At 36.0% G+C, this 23,601-nt stretch overlaps 2 protein-coding genes and 1 long non-coding RNA gene across 3 annotated transcripts in view; 2 read left to right on the forward strand and 1 right to left on the reverse strand.

Moving 5' to 3' along the window:
- The window catches only part of LOC111886765 (GDSL esterase/lipase At1g29660), a 17,824-nt gene extending 11,731 nt beyond the window's left edge, over positions 1-6,093 (forward strand). Inside the window, exons 3-5 of the mRNA XM_023883009.3 lie at positions 4,954-5,187; positions 5,316-5,553; positions 5,786-6,093. Of these exons, the coding sequence (XP_023738777.2) occupies positions 4,954-5,187; positions 5,316-5,553; positions 5,786-6,006 (693 nt within the window). The 3' untranslated portion in view covers positions 6,007-6,093. The remainder of the gene's footprint in view (positions 1-4,953; positions 5,188-5,315; positions 5,554-5,785) is intronic.
- Positions 6,094-9,937: 3,844 nt separating this feature from the next.
- Positions 9,938-23,601, forward strand: part of LOC111886764 (GDSL esterase/lipase At1g29670-like) — a 62,190-nt gene continuing 48,526 nt past the window's right edge. Inside the window, exon 1 of the mRNA XM_042901616.1 lies at positions 9,938-10,187. Within this exon, the coding sequence (XP_042757550.1) occupies positions 9,938-10,187 (250 nt within the window). The remainder of the gene's footprint in view (positions 10,188-23,601) is intronic.
- Positions 16,603-18,196, reverse strand: LOC128133208 (uncharacterized). The gene is made up of 3 exons (XR_008231585.1): positions 17,878-18,196; positions 17,434-17,502; positions 16,603-16,811 (listed from the first exon to the last, which is right to left on the reverse strand). It is a non-coding gene; the product is annotated as an uncharacterized LOC128133208 (long non-coding RNA).

The following is a 23,601-nucleotide window of genomic DNA, read 5'->3' on the forward strand; positions in this document are numbered from 1 at the left end:
TTTAATGGATAAAAATTAGTAATAAGTCATTAATTGTCTTGTCTTGGTTTCATTGGAAATTCTCTAAGTAAAGAAGATATTGAAGGGTTTTAAGCCTATCGAAGATCAACCATTGGGTAGCGGAGATAACAAACAATTTTATATCTAGAAGATTCAAAACAATATGGATCTAACTCAACAAATCTAAGTTACTTATTAGGGCACAATAATTAGACATATACCTTTGATCCCTTAGGAGGTTTCTTCTTTTGATGAGCCACTTGGATGGATTAGAAAACCTAACATAGAGTTTTGCTTCTAAAATTGCACCGAAGACACAAGATAGAAGTAGATTCAAGCAATATTCCTCAAACTATTAGCTTCAAACAAAACAAAAAAATCGATTGAGCTATTGACCACGACGTAGTTATCTCGCCGCCACGACATTGGAACTACACTCCGGGAATTCTTAGGATTTTTGGAATATCCGAACTTTTGATAGTTGAAGGGTTATCTCTCATATCTCAAAACTGGATTTAGATCCCCCTTTGTATAGGGTGGGGATTTTAAACCCTAGAGATAATTACCAAATTTAATTATCATTATCTATGAAATTCAAATCATTTTGAAATATTCCATATTATTTTCAAATTAATTAATTAAAATATTAATTAATTAACAAAACAAGTCACACATATAAATATATTTTCGGATCTGTTTTTATTTTGTTCTTGTGTGTAACCCAAAAGGACACTGTTAGTTATGGTAATATTATCGGGTTTGTTATGACTATGGGTATTAATCTCCCTCTGCATCCACTTGTATTTAGGAATTAACAATTGACATGTCTAATACTTACTCGAAACAACAATGAGTGGCAGTCCAGTGCAACTAGTATACTTATGAAAACATTGCTATAAACAACCCTAAGACTAACAACTTCAAATTCCTTTGATCTTCATGATATCTTACTATAAACTAGAGACATGGATCTATGGTCAGTCTCATCCTTTAAGATTATATTCTTGATACTGACTTGTGGTGACATTCAGACTGACTATCAATTATAGTCAATTAAGTCTCAGCTTGGCCAAGCACTTGTTGTCAAAAACAAAATCAACGAGGCGCCCAAAGATATCTATTTCTCCATTTCTAGAAGAAGGATCAAATAAACTTTGACTACATAGGTCAGTACTATTCCTCATGCAATATCTAGTCAAAACATGTATGATTTCTAGTTACAGACAACGTTAGGGAAAAACCAAGACATAACAGGTTATAGAACATATGTTCATGCATCTCCATTTGAAGATATGAAACATAGTCTTCTTAGTTTACTCATGACATGATCCATGGAGTAATATTTAAGCGTGGTTACTCCAATACTTAAAATTTCCATTTTTAAGTACTCATCAGTATCAGTCGCATGGATTTGCTATGTTCATCCCTATGAAAAATCTACCAATACTATTACAATTTGTATTCAACTAGTGGTATGTCAGATGCGCCCTTATTAGGGATGGAATTAGGAGCACCCACTTGTCCTTTCCCTTTTCCCTTGATATTGGGATGTGATGGTCTCTTTCTCTTGACACCACCTTCCCTAATATCCAACACATGAGTTGTTGAACTTGTGTTCCTAGGTGGAAAAATTCTTTGCTCGACAGTCTTGAGCATCCCATGAAGCTCCATGATAGTTTTTTCCAAACCATTCATATAGTAGTTCACAGTGAACTGCTTCTATGCACTAATCAATAAGTTAAGAATCCCATCAATAGCCAACTCTTGAGTGAAGGGGAACTCAAGACGGTTAATTCTATCAAAGTACCCTTTTTAGATTTAGAACATGTGTACTTACAGAACCACCCTCATGTTGCTGGAAACCTATAATTGATTGCATCACCTTGAATCTCTTAGGCCAAGCTTTTTATTGGAACATGTCCTTGAACTGATCGTTCATTTGGTACGCCCCAATGTTCTGACAACTCTTTTGGAGTTCAAAATACGTGGTTTCCGACATTAGACATGACACGTCAATAGAGTGATTGTGATGCTTTCATGTTTAGCTGCTTCTTCTTTAGTAGCATCATTGAGAAGCTCCTCTTCAAGATACTCGTCCAACAAATACTCCTTGTTCTCGTACCTCAAAGTGATCCATATGTTACGAATCCAATCCAAGTAGTTAGGACTAGTGAGCTTATCTCACAAGATGAGTGAAAGTAGTGAGAAGCTTGATAGAAGACATTTATACAAAGAAAAACACAATCAGTTGGATCAAGAAATCATTTTAATATAATTACCCAATAAAAATTATTAAACAAAAAGGCTAGGATCCATATTTGGCTTCACTATCTAAAGTGGATTAGCCAAAAACTACAAAGTGAAGTCATTTAGCTGGACAAACTATTGCCAGTCATAATCTCTATAAGATTCCTAGAAACGATCTTTATTGACTTATGTCAATAGCATGTTAATCTATTCTTATGCTTATTTAACAATTATGATTGGAATAGCCGAGGATCATGAATCAAAATGGTGAATTGAGCATGCGATGTTACAATGAGATTCAGATCAAGTAATGCTTGAGAATCGCGATCAACATATACATTTCTTTGACTATATTCTTCCCTTACCGAGCTGGTAAACCACACACGCTTACATCAAAAGAATATACCACAAGGTGTAATTTCCATGTGAAGCATAAGATTCACATTATTATATAAAATAGGATTTTGTTTTATTACTTATTAAGTTAATATTTTTAACTTTGTAAAATTATCCTATCAAACCTTTTCAGTAACTCCACTTCAAATGCAAGAAGTCGGTGAGAGTAGCGAACAATGAATGACACTTAAAAGTCTACCTCATTAGGAATCAAAGATACCTACCTTAAACATTTTATATTGCAATAAAGTGGACGAGCCTAGTCGAGGTTCGACTAACAATGCACTTTTAAGAAGCATGCAAGGACTCAATGTTTGTAGTTGATGTGATACACATAAATACTATTTTACAATATATATATATATATATATATATATATATATATATATATATATATATATATATATATATATATATATATATATATATACATACATACATACATTTTGGATTTATATGTCTTTTAATTCAATTGACTAAAAGTCAACATTTAAATTATTTAAGAGAGTCCTAATCCTTTATCTTTTAATTAATCTTATAATTAAATCAAATTGGCTTTATGTTTTAGTATAAAGGCTAATTTGTATGAGTTTAAAATTGAAAAGATGGGCAACCAGAATAAGAAACGAATTTAGAAATATCTGGAACTTTAGGTTCCACGACGTGGGGAAGGAACAACCATATCGTGGCACACAAAAAACATGCAGTTTATGAAATTATTATTTTAGGTTCTCTACAGCTAGCCACAACGTGGCCAAGAAGGAACCACGGTGTGGCGACGAAGACAGTGGCAATCCAAATTCAGTATCGACCGAGCCCACGATGTGGTGGAGGACCAGCCACGATGTTTCGAAGTGGTAGGGCGATCAAAAACATCGATTTTCAAGCATTAACAAATTCGATTTTTATCAAGAGAATTTCTAGTCATTTAAAATGATTATAACAGAAACCGTACACATACAAACCCTAACATACTTGTCAAGACAATGTCTAAGTGCAATAGACTTGAGTTAACCAGACTCTAATACCACTGATGCGTTTCGAGCCTATCCAAGATCAACTATTGGGCAACGGAAACAACAAACACTTCTAATCTAGAAGACTCGGAACAATATGGATCTAACTCAATCAATCTAAGTGACTTATTAGGACAAAATAGTTAGAAATATACCTTTGATCTCTTGGTAGGTTTCTTCTTTTGACGAGCCAATTGGATGGACTAGAGAACCCAACATAGAGTTCCTCTTCTCAAATCACACCCAAGACACAAGATAGAAGCTATCCAAGCAATCCTCGAACTGTGAGCTTCAAATAAAACCAAAAAATTGATTCAACTGTTGCACATGACGTGGTGATCTAGCTAGCACAACGTGGAAACTACACTATGGGAATTCTTAGGGTTTTTGGAATATCCAAATTTTAATAGCTGAAGGGTTATCTCTCATATCACAAAACCGGATTTAGAGCCCCTTTTATATCCGGTGGTGATTTGAAACCTTAGAGATAATTACTAAATTTAATTATCATTATCCATGGAATTCAAATCATTATCGAATATTCAATATTCCATTATTTTCAAATTAATTAACTAAATTATTAATTAATTAACAAAACAAGCCCCTCATATAAATATCTTTTCAGATCTATTTTTATTTTGTTATTGTGTGTAATAAAAAAGGACACTACTATATTATCGGACTTGTTATGACTATGAAGACTAATCTCCATCAGATATAACTTGTATATTATTTCCATGGGTGGGCTCTTTGAATAGAGTAATAGAGTGAACAATTATTCCTACTCTACGGAGAACATCCAAACATACTAAGTATACGGGTATAAAATTTTAAAATTTTATAGAACGGCTAGCTCACACATCTTGTATTCTACTCTTAAATTCTATACATTGCTTCTCCAAAAAGACTTAAACTATTAACCTTTGGCCGAAGGGCAATAATAAAAAAACACTTGCTACCGTTATGTCAAATATCCTTTGATGTCAAACTTTATATGGTATGCCCGCTAATTAATTTTCACCAGAGAAATAAAAAACAACTAGTAACAAAATTTGCAAATTAAAATATACACTTGCAGTACAAGAATAATTAAAAGATGATAAATACGTTTTGCTAGAACCATTTCAATCTCTTTTTCTATTCTTACATTTCGTATTTCATTTTATAACACCAATGTAGAATGGTTAATACTATCCCTAACAAATTCTCGAAAATTATTTTGGCATATTACATAATCATAAATTCATAATGACTACCAATTAGAGATTAATTTTATTTTATCAAATATTAACAGGGAGGTCGGTTCAGTCTTGATATGCAATTAATTAATCACAAAGCAGTAATTGCACGCCTTTCGCGCATGCAACGAAATATAAGTACCCTCAAGGAATGTATGTACGTTGTAAATATCGGAAGCAACGATTTTGTTAACAACTACTTTCTGCATGACCATTACAACACAAGTCGCTTATATTCCCCGAAAAAATATGCAGAAGTCCTTATGAAACAATACTCTAAGCAACTAAGGGTACACATCTTGTTACTTTCGTCTTCCTTATGCATTCATTATAATCTTCTTTTTTTTTTTCTGAAAAATGCCCTTCTTCATTCCCATTTCCATTTCGAGGTTCTCATCATCATTTGGATGTTTGACAGACTTTGTATAAGATGGGAGCTAGGAAAGTTGCTTTATTTGCTCTGACTCAAATAGGGTGCACCCCTCTTGCGACAAGCAAGTTTGGTACCGATGGGAAACCATGTGTAAAGTCAATCAACAAAGCAGCCATGTTATTTAATCATAAGTTTAAGCCTCTTGTTGATCAGCTCAACGCTAATAACGAAGATGCATTATTCACTTTCATCAACATTACGAGCATTTTATATCCACAAGGAGGTAAAACACGAGCAATGATTTTAATATGGGATTGTATACCATATACGTACCTGGTCTCATAGCTTGATTTTACTCTGTAACTCAGTGATGAAATCAGGTTTATGTATACACATGACATGATATAAACCATCTTCGGTGTTTTTTATTTGAAGGAAATTTTTCATGATGTTAAAAGTATAAAGATGAACTTATAAGATCCATTAGTTTTGTAAGACGCTTTTGGATTTTTCAGATACGGCGATGCGAACTCCTCCTTGTTGCAAATTAGACGGAGAATGGGCATGCAAGGCTGGCTCCATCCCTTGCCCGTTTAGAATTTTTCATATTTACTACGATGCTCTTCATCCCTCTGAGATTTCAAATATAGCCATGGCAACAAGAGCCTATCATGCTATTCATCCCGCTGATGCTTACCCATATGATATATATCATTTGGTGCGAGTTCAAAACTAATAAGATGTCATAATAAACATTAACTTGTTGTACATAAATATGAAGATAATGAAAAGTGTTACTATGCATTATTATTCATACTAAAAATGCAGGAATTAATTTGCAAAATTTCCCTCTGTCCGACGATATTCATCGATCATATTATAAAATTTGTTAGTGAAAATAAAAAATATATTTATTTAAATATTACGTACAGAGAGCCGATTCAAATCGATTTAAGGCCTCAAACAATATAACAAAGGAAGACCCTTAACACTAAATTTTTAAGTAAAAATTTGATTAATTGCTTAGATTCATGAAGAATCAGCTGCAATTTCTCCACCAATTTTTGCTCCGATCTCGTTTTTCTTTTTACGTTGTTGCATGTGTAGGTTTAATACAGAACATTTTTTTATTATAATAATATAAGTAAATATATAAAAAAATAAACCCTAAAAACTTGGAGGCTAAGACCGCCTATAACGTCTAGGGGTGAGCATTTGGACCGGTGGACCGGACCGGACCGTTTTTTTGGACCACCAGGCCGGTTCTCGGTTCTAAGATTTCTCGCCGGTCCGATCCGGTTTTTACCGGGTTTAGAACCGGTTGGATATGATTAAGATTTTTGTGACGTTTTTTAAACGCACATAACTCATTCGTTTTAAGTCGGATTGACCTGCGGTTTTTTCCAACATTTAGTTTATAGTTTGTAGATGAATTTAGACTATAATTTTGTTTATTTTGGTATTATATTCACCGTGTTACAATCCTTCAAAGTAGAGCTATCAAAGCTGAAAAAATTCAGCTTTTCAGCAACATTTTGTAAGCTGTGACGTTTTTTAAACACCCATAACTCATTCGTTTTAAGTTGGATTGACCTCCGATTTTTTCCAAAATTTAGTTTACAGTTTGTAGATGAGTTTAGAATATAATTTTGTTTATTTTGGTATTATATTCACTGAGCTACAATCATTTAAAGTAGAGCTATCAAAGTTGAAAAAATTCAGCTTTTTAACAAGATTTTATAATCTGTGATGTTTTTTAAACACCCATATGTTGTGTAGGATAACCCAACAAAAATATAATAGAAAATAAACATAAGCAAAATAGAAAAACTACAATCGAATAAATAAGAGCATTGGGTAGTTGAATATATAAATAAAGATGTTACATAAACATATATTTAAATCAAAAGAAAAAACTAACATTCGTCAACTTTGCTCAAACAAAAAAACTTATATCCATTTTATGAATCCTCTTTCTTCATTTAACAACATTCAACCATAGAAACTTGATGATAATTTTTCACTAACCTGCAATCAAAATATTTTTCTTAAAAAAAAAAAAAATCATAAAGATATTCCAAGCAAAACATTGATGTTTGGAGAGTCGCATTCAAGATTGAGTAATACACACAAATCACATAGACAGATTAAATGAGAAACCGAATATAAAGAAATAATAGAAAAGCTTCATTTGTTTTGGTTGAAAAAAAAATCATTTTACAATTACCATCGATGCGACATAACCCATTTCTTCAAATCATATTTGGATCGACATAACCCATTTCTTCAAATCATCATATTTGGATCGTGAATGCTTCAACTACATGAAAACATTTGAATCACAATATCTTCAAATCCTTCTTACATGTAAGATTTTATATAACACAAAAGACACAAAATATTGACCTTTTTATACAACACTATTCACTAAATGCTAATTAAACATAATATAAGTTATACAACACTATTCACTAAATGCTAATTAAACATAATATAAGTTATAAGATATTCCAAGCAAAACATTGATGTTTGGAGAGTCGCATTCAAGATTGAGTAATACACACAAATCACATAGACAGATTAAATGAGAAACCGAATATAAAGAAATAATAGAAAAGCTTCATTTGTTTTGGTTGAAAAAAAAAATCATTTTACAATTACCATCGATGCGACATAACCCATTTCTTCAAATCATATTTGGATCGACATAACCCATTTCTTCAAATCATCATATTTGGATCGTGAATGCTTCAACTACATGAAAACATTTGAATCACAATATCTTCAAATCCTTCTTACATGTAAGATTTTATATAACACAAAAGACACAAAATATTGACCTTTTTATACAACACTATTCACTAAATGCTAATTAAACATAATATAAGTTATAAACCTTTTGAGTGTTAAATCATAATTAAGAAAACTTTTGAGTTGCATTAGTTAAAAAATGGGGTTTCAAATGAATGTGGTTTGAGGAAGTTAAAAAATGGAGTTTCAAATGCATGAGATTCAAGAAAAAATGCTAGCTTTATAAGTATGTATGATATTAATATGATGGCCCAAAGTTCATTTGGCCCAATAATTTTTGTGTGGATTCGTCGTTTTCATCGGCAAGACTTAAACTGTATTGATGAAAGAGGGCACAAGAATTGAAATGCTTGGAAGAACGAAGCTCAACTCGAGAAACTCCATAATCATTTATAATAGTGTATTTTGTGTGACTTGGTTGTTAATTGAAATGTTTGATGAGATTTATTTATAATGGTGTATTTTGTGTAACTTCATTCTTAATTTAAATGCTTAATATATTAAATTTCATATCTAAAAAATTGGATGTTTTGGTGCAATATAAATAATATAATACAAAATTTATTTGATTAATTTTATTTATTAATAGATCATTCAAATCAATTGATTTCTTGTTTTTATCCTAAAAATATTATCGGATACTAGAAAATAAATATTAAAGGGTATTTCATTTAAATTAACGTTATAAAAAACTTAATATTCATTCGATTGTACAAAACTAAAACCAAAATTTGAAAATGCTTGGATTGTATTACATGGTATCAAAATACTATTTAATAGACATTTTTAATTTTTTGTTAATTCGGTTAATGTTCAAAAATATGAATGAAAATGTAAACTCGAATATATTTTTTAAAATAAATCAAATATCATCGTACATTTTGTTCATATACATTTGATTAAGACAAATATAAAATTTAAGAGATGTGATTAAAGAAAGAGATAATTAGTGATGTCCACGTGTCATTATACATGAGTATGAAGATTATAAGCATGAACAAAATGTAGAAATTTATTTAATTTTTTTATTTTTAATTTTTACCTGCAATTATTTTAACTGTATAATTATAGCATTGCGCAACTGGCAAAGTCAGGTCTAACATTTAAATATCACAGTCAAATTTCAACAACAAATGGAGAATAGGCTTGTACTTTGTTTTGTCTTGGTGAAAAAAAAATATTAGAATCATATAGTCCTCCTTTGAGAGTATTTGACAAAGAAAGAAATCTTTTGAGAGTACTTGACAAAGAAAGAAATCAAACGTGTGGTAGTGTTTCCACCTCCGTCGACTTTGCTTGATCATTAGGTTACTCCATTAATGGAAACATTCATATATAAATTACAATAAAAAAAGAACATTTCTTATATTACTTCTTTTATTGTGGATTGATGTTCGTTTTCTTTGGTTTTTTCCTTCAAAAGTCGCATTTCATGGTTTACATGAGATCTTTGTGATTATTTTTGGAAGACCTAACACAATTTTTTCTCTTGTATGTTGTGCTTATTCTCATGATCGATTTTTACAACAATTCTGCTATCACTATCGGTGTATATTTAATTAAATAGGTTGAGACATTTTTATAATAAAATAAAAATCATGCGATGGAATTTTTATTATAATATAACATTGATGCTTCAATAGAGAAACATAAAAGAGTATTTCCCTTCAAATGTGATTTTTTCATGCTTTCTAAAAGAATTTATTTATTTCGCCTAACTTGTTGGCCACCTCTGCTCTCTTTATGTTCCACGCATTTTGCATTCAATATTAGCATTTCTCTCCATCTACTTTAACTTGCACTATTTTCTTGGATTTGATAACCTTGTTTCCCACTTGTTTCCTCTTATACCAAACATGGCTAATTGTAAGCTAAATTTATTTCCAATTTGTATCCTCTCCGTTTTCATAAAGTTTGGAACGTTTATCATCGTGGGCAAACCAATAGTCCCATGTTACTTCATATTTGGAGACTCATTGGTCGATAGTGGGAATAACAATAAACTCAAGACGGCCGCTAAAGCCAATTATCCACCATATGGAATTGATTTTCCTCATGGTGTCACCGGCAGATTCACTAATGGTCGAACCCAGGCAGACGTCATAGGTCAATATTTCTCATTTGGTTAATAATGTATATTCTTAATATGCCATCAAAGTTAACCAAATTTTCCTATTTTCATCTTATCACATTACAATCGATAAAATTGCAAAAATGGTCCATGTTGTATGTATTTTCTCTGAGGTTTAGTCAAAACCTCAACTTTTTGGCTTTATGGTCCTTTTTAAATTGGTTTGTTTGTGGTTTTGATTCCTCCGGAATCAAGGGCGGAGCTTTATAGGGGCAAGGGGGGGCTGTGCCCCCCCCCCCCCCCCCCCCCCCAAATCAAATGTTGAAGCTCCACCCCTGTGACCGAAAACCAAAAAACTAAAATCCCCTTTTATTTTTAGTTTTTACATTTTTAATACTTTTTTTATACTTTATTAATTAAAAAAAAAGAGGAAAAAATAGGGCATCTCTCTCTCTCTCCCTCTCCCTCTCTCTCTCTCTCTCTCTCTCTCTCTCAACCAGATAAAAATTCATCCTCATCAACTTTTGATTTTGAAGATCACATCATGAAATTTTCAACTTTTTCTTCTTGTTTCTCTCCCTTAAATTTCATCATCCTAATCTATATTTATAATATGTCAAACAATTTAAACTTGAGCTCCACTTCCCCGTTCTCGCTACAAACCCTACAACATTTCCCTTCCCTTTATCTCCAAATCCCTCCCGATTCTGAATACAACAACGACCAACACATTGCTGGCTCTGGTAGTGAAAATTGAGATATCGTAGGTCTTCGACCAGATGGTTGCACTCCTGGTTTAAGAAAAGCCAAGACATCCGTCATCATCATCGGGGAGAGCGAAATATCCTCTGGTCATACATCCTTGAGATAAACAATGGATGTGAAGATTCATAGAACTGACATAAGCAAATTGGGTATCCCCAAAATGCTGAATCCACTATTTATCTTGATAACTAGATTGAATTAGGCGAAGAACCATAATGAGTTGGTGCTTCCAATTCATATAAAAAATTAGACATTAAACAAGTACTTGTTCCTAATGAAATTAAAGACAGATCTAAACATGATGAATTCGACTGAGTGTCACTTCCCTTTTGAACAAAGCATAATCTAGTTTGAGGTTGTCTTCTTGCACACCTCCGCGAAGGTCATCAACTTGTGAACTAATCTTATCCCAACCTTTGATTTATGGGTTTATTTTTAGATGCCAAACCCTTGATTTACTTGCAAGTTTTCTAAGGGTTTTGAAACAAGAAACCCAAATCTTTGATTTAATTAAGGTTCTATAATGGTTTTTGAACATGGATGAAGGTTTCATCTTCATCAGTTTTTGAACAGGGATAAACGTTTCCTAGTCACACCAGAAATCCATATGTGTGTGTGTCTTTTGCTTTTGACCCTCATCCCGCCTCACCAAATTCCTCTAGCCTCCTACATGTTCTTCTTTACCATCATCATCTCCCCCTGAACTCATCCCCAAATAAAAATTAAGACTTGTAATCAACACCAAACCAAAATCAAGAACAACCTATAAATCAATTCTACCTACAAAATCATAGGAGGGGAGAAGTATGGAGGGATAACAGGTGGGTGAATCGGCTTTAGGATGAACAAGAATGGTGAAAAGATGGTGGAGCTCGATGGAGTTGTTGGGTTGATTTTTCCATCATTTTTTTTCGTTTTTGTATGTGTTTTGAGAGAGAGAGAGAGAGAGAGAGAGAGAGAGAGAGATAGGGAGAGAGAGAGAGAGAGCGAGAGAGAGATGGGCCATTTTTTGTTTTCAATTAATAAAATATAAAAAAGTACTAAAAAATAAAAAATAAAAATAAAAGGGCATTTTAGCCTTTTAAATTATTTGAGGGATCAAAACCACAAGCAAACCAATTCAAAAGGACCATGAAGCCAAAAAAATCGAGATTTAGACTAAAGCTCAGAAAAAATGCATAGCATAGTGACCATTTTTGCAATTTTATCTACAATATATTATTAGTGATGCTTGATTTTCTAGTTACATAATGAAAATATTTTTTAAGGCGCTTTAAGTTTTTATTTTGAAGTAAAAAGATTTTTTTTTGATAAAACTATCAAGATGCTAGAAATATTAAAAAGAAAAAAAAACATTACAAACAATGATGTGTTCATTGCAAGAAAAATAAATGCCTTTAAAACATGTTCATGTTTCCAATATTCATTAGAGTAGACAAAACTTAAGGTCTTTAGATGAACAACATTTGGATTGGTTGTTTCTAAAATAAGGAATGAAAGAAGGCCATGATAGCAATCCAACATTGGATTGAGCTTCCTCAAAAATTAAAAAAGTGTCATAGTATATAGAAATATGAAAGGGTTTCTATTAATTTGTTATTAAAGTAAAACTGCTACTATAAAGGGTATATATATATATATATATATATATATATATATATATATATATATATATATATATATATATATATATGCAAGTTGGACAAAAAAATCTAGACAAAGTAGGAAACCAAAATATTGAAACAAAAGATAGATAAGTATGTACTAGATGACGATGAAATCTTTGAGTTGGAATCAGATAGCTTATGTTGTGTACCTAAACGATTTGCTTTACTCCCCCTCAAGTTAGGACGTGGAGATCACAAACGCACAACTTTCCAAGAAGATAACGAAACTGCTTAGCACCAAGGGTCTTAGTTAAAATCTTAGCAACTTGTTCAGTAGAGCTTATAAAACATGTCTTAACTTCTTGGGATTCAATATGCACACCAACAAAATAGCAATCCACGTTGACATGATTTGTAGGTTCATGGTATAGGGGGTTATATTGTAACTAATTGTGACACACCAAATTCTTGTAGCGGCCAACATAACCACGAAATCTCACTAATAGAAGAAGCAATGGAACAATGTTCAGATTAAACGGGGGGTCGAGAGACAACCGACTGCTTCTTTAATTTCCATGAGATGGGAGCATCTCCCAATGTGATAAAATATCCAATTTTAGAACGTATTTTCAAGGGACGCCCAAGGCAATGAGAGTCACAAAAAAGCCTTGAGAGTTAATTTACTAGTAAAAGGCAGAAAAATACCTTGTCCTAGGGTGGATTTAAGAAAACAAAGAATGCAAAGAGTTGCATCAAAATGTAGCCGTCATGGAGAAGAAACGAATTGGCTTAAGGTGTTGATAAAAAGTGTGATGTGTAGCCGGTAACCTGTAGGTAAAGAAGACATCCAATAAGTCTTTAAAATTGACTCACATCAGTAATAGGAGTGTCATCTGCTTGATAGAGATGAAGGTTGTGCTCTATTGGAAAAGCGCTAGGTCGACAGCCTTAAAGGCCACAATCTATGAGATTGTCGAATGTATACTTTTGTTGGTTAAGGACCATCCCATCTGGAGTTCTAGATGCTTCAAATCCAAGAAAAACTTCAATGCACCAAAGTATTTTATGTCGAAACGGTTATTCAGATAAGATTTAATTTTAGTAATATGGTCGATGTCATTGCCAAGGAGGATGACATCATCAACATAAATAAATGTAGCCACAAAAGCGGTTGGTGTTTTGAAGACGGAGAGAGAATGATCGACTTTGAATGTTGGAAACCAATACCTAACAAAGCATCATTAAACTTTCTATACCAGTTACGAGATGCTTGTCATAACCCATACAAGGACTTTTGAAGTTTGTAGATACGTGTATCACTAGTTTAAATATAACCTTCTAGTGTTTTCATATACACTTCTTCCTCTAAATCACCATGCGAAAAGGCATTGTTAACGTCAAGTTGATGAATGCTCCATTTTATTTGTACCACCACAACTAATATTGTTCAAACTGTCACAAGTTTGGCAACATGTGCGGAAGTTTCATGAAAATTAACACCTTCGATTTGGGTGAAACCTTTTGCGAGTAGATGTGATTTATAATGTTCAACTTCAAAATTCTTATTTTATAAACCCATTTAGAATCAATTGCTTTCTTTCCCAATGAGAGATCTGTCAAGATCCAAGTATTATTACTTTTAAGATCCTGGATTTCGTTTTTCATAGCTTCTTATGATTTTGTATCTTTAGTTGCGTGGAAAAAGTGTTTGGGCTCATTGTGTGTGGAGATAGAAATCAAGAAAGATTTGTGACTGTTAGAATTTTTTTATAAAATAAAAAATTAGATAAAGGATGTACCACCGAGGATGCTGAAGGGCTTTAGGAAGAGAATAATCTCTAGAAGGAGGAAGCTCTAGTTCATAGTCACCAAATCGTTAAGGAAATGTTTTCCTCCTTTCTGGCCAGTGGTGTTGTGTGGGAATGGTGTTTGATGTGGAATCATGTTGTTCAACACATTTATTTGGAGTTTGATTAGTAATGTCTCCTGGGTTCTCGGTTTGTGTGTCCTACGTTTTATCCATATTTGTCTCAGGTTGTGTATTATTTTTGTTTAGAGTAGGAGTTTGTTCATGGTTTGTGTAACACCGTAAATTTTCAAACAAATTTTTCATTTTTAATTTCATAAAACACGTGTCATTTTAAATAAACACCATTTAATAGTCAACAAAGTTTTCAAAACATTATCAAAATCTAGGATCCCCATTCGTGACTCTTTTCTCTGGTGTGTACAATCGATCCGCCGCCTTCCCGCGATCCTGATAAGAACCTGAAACACATAACACATAACACGGTAAGCACAAAGCTTAGTGAGCTCCCCAAAATACTACTTACACATATACTCCTTTCCAAGCCATGACCTTCCGGTCCATGTGTCTCAGGGGACTTCCGTCCCGACCCGGTAAACCCTCCGATCCTACCCGCGTCGACCTTCCGGTCCACATCACAATGCCTTCCGGCCCATAACATAAATGCCTTCTGGCCCATAACATAATGCCTTTCGGCCCATATCAAGCATAGCATACATACCATATACAAACGGTTAACTTAATTATATACAATGCATACAGCTCATAACATATCCGACCTTTCGGTCACACATAGATACCCTTCCAGGTACAGTATAGTGAGAAGACTCACCTCGAATGATGAACGGCTCCTACAATTGTCGCCGTTGCGCACCAGCCTCTACCTCTGAGCCATATCTACAATGATCTCAAATTAGGATCTAAGTCCCAACCCTCATTCTCTAGGTCTAAAGGTAGTCCACTAACTAGTCCATAAATAACCCCAAAACCCATTGGGCCTACTAAGGCCCAATAATAAATGGACTCTACCGAGGCCCAACTCTCTAGTCCAAGAGGCAAGCCCAACTCAAGGGCCCAAGGCACATATACATATTCCTCTGGAAGATGCACCAGCAAGAGTAGATCATAGATCCAAAAGCTAGATGCTCAAGCTATTCTCTTTCCAAGCTCCTTCTTCTTCAAAGGCCAAACATAATAAGTCATCACCCCACTAGATCCATATGAGAAAACCACCAAGATTCAAACTTTATGCAGTCTGGAGCTAGATCAACATGATTAGAGCTTAGATCCACAAGCTCCAAGCCAAGCAATGCTTCCTCAAGAAACTCCTTCTTCCACAATATGCACCAATAACTCACTAAATCACCAAAATGCTCAAGAATCATTCAAATGGAGGCTTAGGGTCGATTTCTAGGGTTTAGAGGGATGGAGGCTGAAGGTATTAGGGTTAGGTTATGAGATAAGGACCTTAAATAGGGCCCAAGACCCTAAAATAGCGTTCAGGTCTGTTTAGCGTACGCCCAACGTCCATATGGTACGCCCAGCGTACTCTGAAGAACATTCGTGACCCTCCCTAGTCAGTACGCCCAGCGTACTCCAAATTACGCCCAGCGTACTGAGTACACCCAGCGTACTCGGCTAAACCACAAAACTTCTGAAGGCCATAACTTCTTTGTTATAAGTCTGTTTCCGACGATCCTTATATCCACGGAAAGCTAACGAGAAGCCCTACACTTCTATCAAGTTTATTCCTCCTGAATCCCACTCGAACTCAAATCCAAAATTCATGAAAAGCCCGAACCAACGCCTTAACAATACATTTGGGCTCTAAAGCACAAACCGAACTCTTTTATCACACAACCTACCCCACCTACATCCCAAAAGGGCATAACCTTTCTCTTTCAATGCCTCAAAACCTTCTCATACTCGGATTAAGGCCCATGGGCCTTAAATCACAAAATAATCCAGAACAGGGTGTTACAATTCTCCACCACTTGAAATAGATTTCACCCTCGAAATCGCTCCTTATCAACACATAGGTTAAACCCAATGATTCAGGAAGAACCATCGAAAGAACCCCATATCATACAACAATCTCTTCCAAAAACACCTAAACCTAACAGGAACTCCCGACCCCGAAGAAGGACAGACCCTTCTGCCATTGCGGTACTCAATCCGCCTCTCCAGAACTTGAAAACTGTGACATCCCCAAAATCACGGCCAGAAAAGACCGATTTTGTCTATGCTTTATAAAAATCAGAGTACTTCATTTTATAAAAATGTTGCGGAATTTGTTCCCAGAAAAACATGGTAAATACGTTATTAAAACATTTTCGATGAAACGTATTTATTTCATTTTAAAACGTTTGGGATGTCATCGTTAATACAGAAACATAAGCATAAACAGAACTTACAATTATTTACACTAGTGATCTACATCTCTTTAAATCTCTCAGTGTATTGTGACTTCATATCAACACCTGTGATAAAAATAAACTGAGTGGGTCAAGTTGGGAAACCTGGTGAGCACATAGGGTTTTCAACCCACAATAATATAATTATTATTTTTAAACATCAAACAATCAACCCAATTACCCATTCCCGTTATCCTCACATTACGTCCCTAAAACATCTAACACAAGGGACCTAGTCAAAGGACTATCATTGGGATGGAGTATATCTGGTGAGCACACAGTTCACACAGTTCGAATAAACACACAGTTCGAATAAACACACAGTTCGGTTAAACACAAAGTTCGAATAAACACCTACAGGTTGCGAGCCTGTTAGTGTTCCACTGGACTGTCTAGAATAGTCCGTGGTCGTCATCTATACTCCGCTAGATGACTAGATCATCAAGAACATCTATAACGAGGCATCTCATTATTTCATTTTATCACACAGCAACTAATACATCTACCCATGTTTTACCCAACACATTTTGTAGATATAAAATACATATACAGTTTAAATCATTGAAAACATGTATAAAACGTTCATCCAGCATAGATAGCAAGTATACAGATAATATACACACACAGCACGTAATTTATATAAAATACTTCATATCTATGTGTAAGCTGAAAGTAACTATGCACTCACCTGAGAAGGTGGTGACTCGGTACTCGGACAGCGCTTCGTTTACTTTAAAATAATTTCCTTTGACGAAACCTAGTATTATCACCACTAGATTTTAGTCTAATATTACCGTGACTAATTATTAGTCTTATTATTATTATTATTATTATTATTATTATTATTATTATTATATAAGCGTTTAAACAATACTTTCCAACTACTATGTACAGACAGGGGCCAGACATAAAACACCGGAGGAGCAGGACCATTTTGGCGTATAGCACTTTTGAAATCCAACAACACTATGCGGCCCTTTAAACCAGATTCCCCGTACCGCGAGTAGTTAAAAGATATTATAACGACACTTATATAAGTCATAATAATAGCCCAAATATTTATTATAAATTTATAATAACAATACTAATTTTAAATATAAACTATATTTAAAATAGGGTAAACATAACTTACTTTCAAGGGGATTTTAGCTAGGAGTCGGGCTCTGCAGGGGCAGAACTTCGTCGCTGAATCTTTCTAAGAAAGATTCGTGCAGCGCTTCAGCGCTCACCTTACTATACTAAAACTACAGAAAGAGAAGTCGAATCACGAGGGACCGAAATGCTCGGGGGATAAGGAGAGAAAGACTCTTGAATCAAGAGAATGATGCAAGAAATATGAGAGCCCAAGGCTCTTATTTATACTAATTGAATTTTCAAAAACTACCCTCCATAATTACTTAATGACCTTTTAGTTATATAAACAACTAAACACCCCTCTATAATACTATTTTAAATGGATTTAATGATCTTTGTACTAAACTAATGTCGAAAGAACTCAACATTAGTTTTATAATAACCGCATCGTCGATATGTGTACGTATACATGATTTATACTTTATTTTAATACGTAAATATACTACTATAATTTGTAACTCGCTCATACGAACTCCGTTTTTGACGTTATTTATATCCACGCGTAGGTGGAGACATACTCTACAACTTTCGTTTAGACTCCGTTGGTTAATTTTGACTTTATTTTTAAAGTTATATTTTTAACAGGCCAGGACAGGATTGGTCCGTTAAAATCTCATAACTTCTTTATTCGATGTCCATTTTCGTCTGTATTTTTATCGTTACACTACTAATAACGAGATCTTCGATTCTTGTTTAGATTGTGTCGGCTAAAAATCAATCGATCTAAAATTCGAATTTCGGGCTGTACACCGCTAATCTGAAACTTCGAAAAATCATAACTTCTTCATACGAAGTCAGATTTGGGCGTTCTTTTTATCGATGTTCTTAGTTTAACATATTCTACGACTTTTGTTTAGAGCGCTAAGGCTAAATCTCTATATATCATAAATTTACTATTTACGCTTCCCGGCGTCGTGCCGGTTCCGACGCGAAACTTCGACAGGTCATAACTTCTTCGTTATAACTCGGATTTCAGCGTTCTTTATATGTACGGAAACCTTGTGACATATTCTACAAATTGGTTAAGATTATTTATTCTAAATAATCTTTTTGTCAAAAAGTCGTTTTCGACCCCTATTGGCTCTAAATTGACTAGCCCGGATTTGCGGGCGTTACAAAAACTCTACTGGTCTGTCTCCCTGCCAGACCACCCTCGCAATATCATCATGTTAATCGCTCATCGAATAAAATACTCTAAGAATACTCTACCAATTCTGGTTCTCTAATCGATCCCGGTTACAACTCAAAAGGGATGGAAAGGTCATATCCCACTAAGGACCCACTACCTGAACAACTATCATAACTCTTCTGAAGGAATGATCCTCAAAACTCTATCCTCAGACACAAGAAAGCGGTCAAGCCGGCTCGGAACGATCCTCTGGCACCCTAAATTATAAGCCCCAGTTCCTCTCAAATGTTCTATCCGACACTAAACACCAGGTCAACTCCCGACCCTACAGTTGGACCTTCCAGGGTTACCCACTACACACCCAATAAAATGACTTACCGGCTTCCTTCTCACAATAACTATCTCGTCCCATCGTGACATACAGGTCACAAAGTTCACTTTATCCCAAGGGAATACTACAATCCCAACTGAAATCGTCTCACCCTCGACCCCTGGCATTTACTACTCATTACCTTTATACATCTCGTGTTCCGTCCCATACAAACAAACTGACCCACACAGGTCTAAAATATCAGATGACACACAACACCCCTCAAAAGGAACCCACCTCTAAGCTCAGAATCTCATCTTGCCTTCACATTACACCACTAGAGCCAAATCAAACTCAAGAGTCTAGCTTGACGCGAAATTGGAATCACTCGTCCCAATGAAGCTCTCAACTCATAACCCATGACTCGCAACTTCCGCGTACATCACTACATCCAATTCCTTCTGAATGTGATAACCACACCTTAACTCAGAATACAACTACTCCCGACCATTAGGGAGACCCTAGTCTCGCCCATGTCCTGTCTACCAGATTCCCACAGACTCACTGATAAGGCTTCCCAAGCCTAGGAACTCCTCTGCATCATGCTCTGGCTAGTGAAAACTAAGGCTCCCCGCAGTTCCACAACGCTCTCTCACTGACCAGTTAGTACTTCGGCTCCCCGCAGTACCCTGATACCCTCTTCCACTCAAGCACTCGGAACCTCAAAATATTCCCATCTCACATATTGAAACACGAAGGAAAGATCACTGACTGAAAACACGTTGACTAAATTCCGAAGCTGCATCCTCTACTGATCACCACCCAAGCGAAACTACTCATTCCGACTTTGAAATTGGTTGACAAATCCACAGTTGCCCCTCCTGAAGTATAGATCACAATCTATACCTATACCTGCAAATCTCAACTATTGCACCCTGAACTCATCGACTCAATCTCCTCGAACTCAACATTTGCAAATCTGAAAAAATATCCCTAGCCATAACAAATTCTCTGACCAACGACCAACCTCCGTGGATTCAATCACCCTTTCGTAAGCACATACACATACATCATCTTGCATCGAACCTCACCTCTTTCACAAAATACCCAGGTTTCATGTGTCCGCAGCGCAAATCTTCATAACCAATCCTATAACCGCACTTTAACGGATTGTTGATCCTCTCAATAGAATACCCAGTTCTCCCCCACTCAGGGTTCGAACCATCACCGAGGTATACCAACAATCTATTCCATAGACTGTTTCACCAGGTATCTCACACTTGACTCTTGGAATGTGTCACGTGATCACTTTAATGATCTTCCCGATGGAAACCAAGAAACTCCACATATCTCAACCTTGACCAAAAATCTCAGAATCCTCCCAGCGTGACTGCCTTTATTCATCTCGAAGCCTCAAACCGACACACCGTCGGGTACCTCACTGCTTCGAATTAAATCTGACTCTCGGTCCGGAAAATGATGCACAATCACACACCTCGACTCTGACTCCTCGACCCGTTTTCCCAAATCGGAAATACTCATAAAATCAATAGACCTCACTCTCATTGTCGATACACAACGTAGACCACGGGGGCCACCGCCCCGATATACTCCTCTTAGCCACCGGGAACTGCCAAAAAAAATAATACATCACCCTCAATAAAGCACCTCTTTGCTCTTATCCATCTTAGTCCCACTAATGATTCTCTCATGGGATAAGAATACCTCGCAGCAAACATACTGCCCAAATACTCTAGTGAAAAGGTCACAACCCCTTGCTACCCCACCGCGTCTACCTCCAACTCTGAAACCGGAAGCTCAATATCCCTCTTGCTCCTCACAGAAAATAGCACAACCCTGGTCATAGAAAGTGGCATCTCTGTTATCGGTCGACTGCTCATCTCATACCGCAATCCTCAAAAAAAAAAAAAAAAAAAAAACACCACCTCTACTTATCCTTGAGTCTTGCGACTCCAAATGAAATCTCACCAAAAATTCCTCGGGAACTAACTCGATTTCCCTCTCAAGGTACGGTTCATCGAAATTCATTCAAATTGGCCCTCTGGCCCCATACCCTTTCATATTTGATCTCAGTATATCCAAACATAACGGAATAACTGGTAGAACCGATAACACTAACCACCCACCACGGTCATGGTACTCGAACCAAGTGGCCACCTCTCGGTCTGATATAAATCATGGTGCTCGAACCATGTCATCTCTTCTCAATCCGCTACAAAGCATGGTACTCGAACCGTGACATCACTTCTCAATCTACTACCAATCATGGTACTTGAACCATGACTTCACCTCTTAATCTGCTACCAATCATGGTACTTGAACCATGACATCACTTATCAATCTGCTACTTAAAATCTCCAGAATACTCCCTGCATCAAGTATGGGTCCTCTGCTTTCAATAGTACGGGCCCATACTACCTGCCACATCTACCCATACTTTCCACACGAACCATCCCAGATTTCCTAAGTAGCTACTCAACTTTATCATTCGTCCATCCCTTTACATGTGTTTGCTCCCTAGAGAAAAGCTCTACCCTGTCAGCGCACTCATCTGACCACGGTCACCCCCCTAGGCTCTTCCTAGGTACTCACACTTCCTTGCCATCAGCTGCTGAAGAACTCCTAATGATGCCAGCCGTCTACCTCCTGAATATCGTCATATTCACTTAGTAGCTGACTCCCATCATCGAGAGTTCCACAAAGCACGAAGCAAGCAGCATTCAGGCATCGAATAATCTCTATCAACACGTATCACCACTCTAGGTTACAACTCCGCTTGCTACACTCGTACTCAAAAGATATCACCGAGCTCAAGCAACTCCACCCCTCGCGGGTATCCGACTATCTTCTTAGTAGGCTCCTCAACTGCTCATCTAGTTATTTCTCCTAGATTACTCCTCTACTCAGATCCCTCTCTAAAAGGATTCCAGTTAGATACTCATACTCCACACATACTCAAAAGCAAATCATAGATAACAGTAACTCCTAGGCTAAGTCATCACAAATCAGACCACTCTAGCCCTAAAATATGAAGTACCTAGCCTAATCTCTAGCATGCATAACATATCATATATCATTCATAACACACAACGTAAGGGTATTTTGGGAAATCACCGTTCGGGCGCTGGCTGATTGTACACACTGCTCGTTTCCTCTTTCTCTTAAAATTCTCTTACTCATTTTTAGAAAAACCGTTCCTTTTGAAAACTTTTCTCAAATCCTTAGTTTGAGTCCAGACATACCTGAAGGTGTATCCGAATCCCTCAAACCAAGGCTCTGATACCAACTTGTAACACCGTAAATTTTCAAACAAATTTTTCATTTTTAATTTCATGAAACACGTGTCATTTTAAATAAACACCATTTAATAGTCAACAAAGTTTTCAAAACATTATCAAAATCCAGGATCCCCATTCGTGACTCTTTTCTCTGGTGTGTACAATCGAGCTGCCGCCTTCCCGCGATCCTGATAAGAACCTAAAACACATAACACATAACACGGTAAGCACGAAGCTTAGTGAGTTCCCCAAAATACTACTTACACATATATGCCTTTCCAGGCCATGACCTTCCGGTGCATGTGTCTCAGGGGACTTCCGTCCCAACCCGGTAAACCTTCCGGTCCTACCCGCGTCGACCTTCCGGTCCACATCACAATGCCTTCTGACCCATAACATAAATGCCTTCCGGCCCATAACATAACGCCTTCCGGCCCATATCAAGCATAGCATACATACCACATACAAACGGTTAACTTAATTATATACAATGCATACAGCTCATAACATATCCGACCTTTCGGTCACACATAGATACCCTTCCGGGTACAATATAGTGAGAAGACTCACCTAGAATGATGAACGGCTCCTACAAATGTCGCCGTTGCGCACCAGCCTCTACCTCTGAGCCATATCTACAATGATCTCAAATTAGGATCTAACTCCCAACCCTCATTCTCTAGGTCTAAAGGTAGTCCACTAACTAGTCCATAAATAACCCCAAAACCCAATGGGCCCACTAAAGCCCAATAATAAATGGACTCTACCGAGGCCTAACTCTCAAGTCCAAGAGGCAAGCCCAACTCAAGGGCCCAAGGCACATATACATATTCCTCTGGAAGATGCACCAACAAGAGTAGATCATAGATCCAAAAGCTAGATGCTTAAGCTATTTTCTTTCCAAGCTCCTTCTTCTTCAAAGGCCAAACATAATAAGTCATCACCCCACTAGATCCATATGAGAAAACCACCAAGATTCAAACT

This window comes from Lactuca sativa, chromosome 4, assembly GCF_002870075.4.
Source record: "Lactuca sativa cultivar Salinas chromosome 4, Lsat_Salinas_v11, whole genome shotgun sequence".
Classification (NCBI taxonomy): Eukaryota; Viridiplantae; Streptophyta; class Magnoliopsida; order Asterales; family Asteraceae; genus Lactuca; species Lactuca sativa.